The sequence below is a fragment of the Tinamus guttatus genome, unplaced genomic scaffold (assembly GCF_059628265.1).
Source record: "Tinamus guttatus ecotype Peru unplaced genomic scaffold, ASM5962826v1 Tinamus_guttatus_pri_ptg000441l, whole genome shotgun sequence".
Lineage (NCBI taxonomy): Eukaryota > Metazoa > Chordata > Aves > Tinamiformes > Tinamidae > Tinamus > Tinamus guttatus.
Window position 1 is genome coordinate 77,260 of NW_028288975.1, and position 6,000 is coordinate 83,259.

Below are 6,000 nucleotides of genomic sequence, written 5' to 3' on the forward strand. Positions count from 1 at the left end.
TTGGTTAGTGCATTGCAGCATAATACTTTTCCTAATCTCTTGTATTAATTAGAGATAGTGATATAATATGACTTTGTTCCTTTTAATTCACTACCAGGAGAGATGTCAGTATATAATCCGATCCGTGCCAAGAGTGTGCTGAACAACGACTCCGTGCTATAGAACATGGAGCTTAGGTAGAAAAATCTCTATATTGGGCAAAAAGGGGGAGCTGGGCAGGAGGACGTCGCGGCGTCCGCGCCGGGAGAGCCGCGCGGCGGCAGAGGAGGCGTCTTGAGCTGTTGCATCTTCAAAATCTGACATCATTCTGTATTCCCAAACACCACAGTTCCTTCATCAAACACATTTTAATCTTTTTCCAGATACAGATTCATTTTCTTTTATGGCAGCTCTGGAGCAGATTGCCGCAGAATGTGCACTGCCAGATGAGCGCAAGGGGAGCCAAGACGTTTGACCTTGGTTTCCGTGTTAGCTAGCCACAAAGATTTGCTCTGAGCCTTTGGACAGCCGGACGATTCGCCGGAGGGCGAGCGCTCTGCCTCGCGGCCATCCCTGCGCGCGCCGCCGAATCAGCTACAAACACAGCGCTCCCTTGTTATGGGGATAGGAATTATGGAAATGCCTCGGGGAGCTACAGATGTAATCAGGGAGCCAAATAAATTCATGCTTTTATTTAATATCCAATCATGGGTACCTCTGTGATTTTTTCACTGTGCAAATGCGAAGGCTGCGTGTGCCAGGGTATGCGAGCACGGGGGTAAAGCTGCCTTCAGTGCTACCATCTTAGTGGAAAAATAAGCAGCCGTGCATTTTGTGCTGTTTTGAAAACATGTAAGCGTCTTCCTTCATTCCTGAATTGAAGTTCTTAGCGTGGCACGGAAAACCTTGAAGGGATTATGAAAGGTCTCCAGTCCGAGTAGGAAATGATCTTGCTGGCGTTACAGAGCAGCGGTAAAAGAGCGATTCATTCCCAGGGAGGAGTAAGCAGGACGCTATCAAGTAATGTTTGGATGTCAGAAGTAAGTTCGTTTGGTTCCCAAGGCCGTTAAACCAGCCAGGAGCCGCGCGGGGTCTGCTGCGCGCGGAGGGGACCCGCGCGGTGTCGGCCCGCGGGGCAGAGCCGGGTGTCCCGGCCCTCCCCGGCGCCGCGTGTGCGCGGAGCGCGTGGCCCTGCGCTCCCGCGGGCTGCCCGTGCAGCGCCGGCTCCGTTCGGCTCTTTACACAGGGATCTGTGTGATTTCCCCCCATTCATTCACCTGCTGTTTTTCTGCTGAACCAAACTGCGGGTGATTTAATAAGCTTTAGAAAGACAGCGCTGGTTCATGCCCAGGAAATCAGATTTACATAATTTTCCACTTGCTTTTAGAGCTGCAGCAGTTCGAATTATCTGTACTTTGTGAAACTCGCTTTATATGATAAGAGAAAATTCCACCTACACTCTGGTTGAGCTTGCAGCTTGATTTTTGTAATAAATTTAACGTTGATTTGTCATACTGACTTATCCCAGAAACTCCCTTTCCTAATGAGGAGCAGAGAAGCTAGAGCCCAGTCCTGCAGTTCATCGTGCTTCCAAGCGACTAGACTCCAAAGGGCCCAATCTCACATTTCCGTAGAGAAACCAAAGAGCAGTTGATGTTTCAGCGTTCGGACTGCAGGAGCACTTAGCATCCAGGGGCGCTGCAAGAGCCAGCAAGGTTTGCTGAAACCCGCGGGAACGATCCCCGTCGCTGCGTTAGCGTGGTCGGAGCGATCCCCGTCGTTACGCTAGCGCGGTTGGAGCAATCCCCGTCGCTGTGGTAGCACCGTTGGAACGATCCTCACTGTTACGTTAGCGTGGTCGGAGCGATCCCCGTTGTTACGTGAGCGCGGTCGGAACGATCCCCATCGCTGCGTTAGCGCGGTCGGAGCGATCCCCGTTGTTACGTTAGCGCGGTCGGAGCGATCCCGGTCGTTGCGTTAGCGCCGTCGGAACGATCCCCGTCGCTGCGTTAGCGCGGTCGGAGCGATCCCCGTTGTTACGTTAGCGCGGTCGGAGCGATCCCCGTCGCTGCGTTAGCGCGGTCGGAGCGATCCCCGTTGTTACGTGAGCGCGGTCGGAACGATCCCCGTTGTTACGTGAGCGCGGTGGGCACGAGGGCTCCTCGCTCCCGCATGGCCCGAGCCCGGCCCCACAGGCTCCCATCTGCTCCCACACGTGTGGAGAGGGAAGGGCTTCACGGGAATCGTAACTGCTGGGGTTTTCGGAATGCTCCTGCAAGATGATTCCAGAAGTTGGGAGTTCTCTGAGCCGTCCGTGTGCACGGAGCAGGACCAGCTCCATCACCCGAGTGTGGTCTCCAGAAACGGCAGCGTGGGGCTCTGGTGCTGGGCACGCCGGGAGGAGCGGGGAGCTGCCGGCGGCGAACGCGCCGTACGAACAGCCGGGCGTCCCCGGCCGGGCAGGGCGGCTCCCCGCTCATCTCCCTCCCACCTTCTGCGATTTTACAGAACAAAACCGAGGTTTCTGCTCGGTTCTGTTTCTGTGCGGAAACCCCCGACAAAATAGCCAGCAGACATGATAATCGTGACTGCTACAAAGTACTTTCTCAGTTGTTTCTCCGGAATATAGTTACATATGTTACAACAAATGTATGTTGGTGCTTAAATACACGAGGTATTGTATTAAAGAAGGTAAAGATAATTTCTTCAGGCTGAAAATGAATTAATTTTTTGGCTAAGCCAAGTTTCCCACGTCTGGCTTCTAAAGTTAGGCAGCGGTAGAAAAGGAGTTGTTTTCCCACAGTGCATTCAACTTTCATTGATTTCAATAGGAATTTTAATGCTCAGTAACTTAAAACAGATAAATTATTCAGATGCTTACACACGATGCAGTCATCTAATGTTAAGTGCTCAGGTTTTTAAATGTTTGCATTAGTAATGATTTATTCTCATTAAGGCAAAAGCCAATATTTACTTGGTTTTGTGGCATGCTTTTTCTTTGTATTTTTGCAGCATTTTATTCTCTTTTCAGAAGAACGCGTCTGCTGCTCTCAAACATTATCATGTGAGAATTAAGTGCAGAATTGGGGGTGTGGGTAGGAAGGCTCCGAGTTAACCCCTCATTCTTGTCTCTGCAGCCCCCAGCACTGCCCAGTACGGGATCACCGGCGCCGCGGAAGTCGTCTTCTCCTGCTGGTCCCTCGTGTTGACACTGTCCTCTCTCACCAGCGTGTTCTACCTGAAGAACATCCTTCTGCAACACGTGTAGAGACCCATAAACGGCTTCTAAGGATTCTCTGAAAGTGCTGATGGCTGGATCCAATCTGGTAGAGTTTGCTAAAAGCAGCGTGGGATATAATCAGCAGTGCTTACATGGGGATGATCGCCTTCTGTAGAATTGCTCATTATGTAAATACTTTAATTCTACTCCTTTTTTTGATTAGCTGCATTACCTTGTGAAGCAGTACACATTGTCCTTTTTTAAGACGTGAAAGCTCTGAAATTACTTTTAGAGGTTATTAATTGTGATTTCATGTTTGTAATCTACAAGTTTTCAAAAGCATTCAGTCATGGTCTGCTGAGTTGCAGACTGTAGTTTACAAAAAAGGAATATTGCAGTAAAAATGTGCTTCTTTAAGGCTGCAATACAAACATTCAGTTCCCTTCTTAAATAACATTCTATCCACATTTACACAGAAGCATTTTTTCCTTTTTGATTAAAAAAAAATCAAAAAATATTGCCTTCAAAATATTTCTTCAAAATATTACACATATCTAGATTTTCTTCTAGCATGATATTCAGGTTTCAAGAATGAGCCTTGTATTATAACTGCATTGTGCAGTACTGCTTTTTCTGTTCCCTTTTCTTTTTCCTGCAAATTCAGCATGGGTGTGCCTTTATAAAATACTACTTTTCTCCTCCTCTCCAACAAATCTGGAATGTGTTTTGGGAAATGCTAAAGCATCCTTTTGAGCATAGCTGATCTCTCATTGAGGACGAAGGTGCTGCTGGCGAAACCGTTACCTCTGCTTCCCTCTCCGGCGGCGCTGGCGCTCCGTGCTCGGGCACTCCGGCAAGGAGAGCACCAAAGCCTTCTCATTTTGCCATGCACTATCACTAATCCGTAGGCGATCGCTGCTGAAACAAGCTTTCCCATCACAAAATAAACCCCACATCATTTTCAGGCACCGTGTGAATGTAAAAGTTTTTCCCTCGGTCATTCTAAATCAAAATCCTTAGGTGGCTGCATATGTGAGAAGCTGAATGGTTCCTTTTTATTATTGGCCAAAACTGTGCAATTTTTATGTTTTGGCTACTTTAGCAATGATAAAGGATGCTTTTAAATATTACATATCTGAAAATACATTAAGTATCAAGCAGATTTTTATATATATAATACATATACATATTAAAACGAGGTTGCTCCAATAACTGTACTTAAGTGCATGTTACCAATGATGCATCTTTAAAGACAGAAGTTCATTACTGATGTACTAATACTGTACAAATATCTTACTACAGCAGTTAACTTCTCTGTAACTCAGTGAAGGAACAATTTTCAAAATAGCATATGATGTTACTGATTTTTTTTCTTTTTTAGAAACACATCTCCATATACAGCACTAACATAGCATTTTGCTCACAAATTACAGCTGAATCTGAAAATGTCATCCATATAAATTGCTGGGACCTGACCATGTCCAACAGCCTTTGAATACAGAATCTCCCACTGACCCCATAGAGGTTGACTTGCTTACAAAACAACTGTTGAAAACAAATACAATAAAAATTATCTACATTATTAATTTACTTTCCATGCACCTGTTTTATATAGGAACTCCAGTAGGTGGTCCAGTTACTATAAATATAACACTTTTTCTCCTAAGTTTTTGTAGCTAGCAATACCGGATGAGTACTGTACAAACTCAGCAGTTCCAAATTCAGCTTACAAATATTCCCATTTTTGAAAGTGCAAATTCTGAATTTCTTTAGTTTAAGTATATGCTATCCCATGCTAAGATGTAGACAGATGATACAGTGAAGCTGTTTCATTATTGAATAGCTCAGATGCAGGGTATAAACTGAAACATATTGACTCCAAAATATGGCAAGAAAATGTCTTAAGTCACGCTACTTCTGTTCAGTGATAGAATTAACAAATTTTATTATATTATTTTCAGCTGCGTGCTAAGCACTATTTTCAAAAATATGGCATTTTTTAAAACCTTGAATAACATGACAAAATTCATTCTTTACAGAAATCGTATAAAAACCAGTTCTAAGTATATTATATACTGTCCTGATATTCTAATCTCTCTTGTATTGCAGCTTTAAAGTGCTATATTTTAGAATCATTCATTAGAAACAGTGGTGCTTCAGAAAATACCGTGTCAGTACAGCTCTGTGAAGATGGAAAAGAAAGGGTTAGGAAATGCATAAGCCAACTCATATGCCTCTCCTTACACAAAACTGAGAGCTGTTTCTATGCTGTGGCTGGATAAAATAGTGCATTTCGATAAACAGCTGCAGCGATTCCTAATATCGGGACCATGATAATTCCAGCAGCAGAATAGAATAAACAGCTCTTCTATTAAATACGAACAAAATGAAAGCATTGACAGTTTCATTCTGGCTGCCACTGGGATAGCGTGGACATTTGGGGACATGATTATTGTCGAGTCTAAAAAAGAACAGAACAGAACAAAAAATCCAAATATTTCTAGGTGCCAGTGGCATTTTCTAGATGAACTAGGCATTTGAACATCACCGAGGTCGGCGTGGCTAGCAGTGGAAGTAGGTGTGTGTGTGTGTGTGTGTGTGTGTGTGCAGGGTTCGCACTCAGCCCTGCGCGTGCTGGGGCTGCCCGCGCACCCGCGTGTGCCCTCAGGGTCTGTAGGGTCTGTTCTCGAAGGCTGCTGAGCAAAATGGGACCATTTAACCCTCCAGTCCTACAAAGACACACAGACGCGCTTAACTTTATGCACCAATTAATTCCATAGTCTGAGTACATAAAGTCAATC

The 6,000-nt window shown here is 45.2% G+C and overlaps 1 protein-coding gene across 1 annotated transcript in view; it reads left to right on the forward strand.

Moving 5' to 3' along the window:
* Positions 1-3,690, forward strand: part of NEGR1 (neuronal growth regulator 1) — a 52,796-nt gene extending 49,106 nt beyond the window's left edge. Inside the window, exon 7 of the mRNA XM_088531964.1 lies at positions 3,117-3,690. Coding sequence (XP_088388090.1) covers positions 3,117-3,247 — 131 coding nt within the window. The 3' untranslated portion in view covers positions 3,248-3,690. The remainder of the gene's footprint in view (positions 1-3,116) is intronic.
* The last annotated feature ends 2,310 nt before the right edge of the window (positions 3,691-6,000 follow it).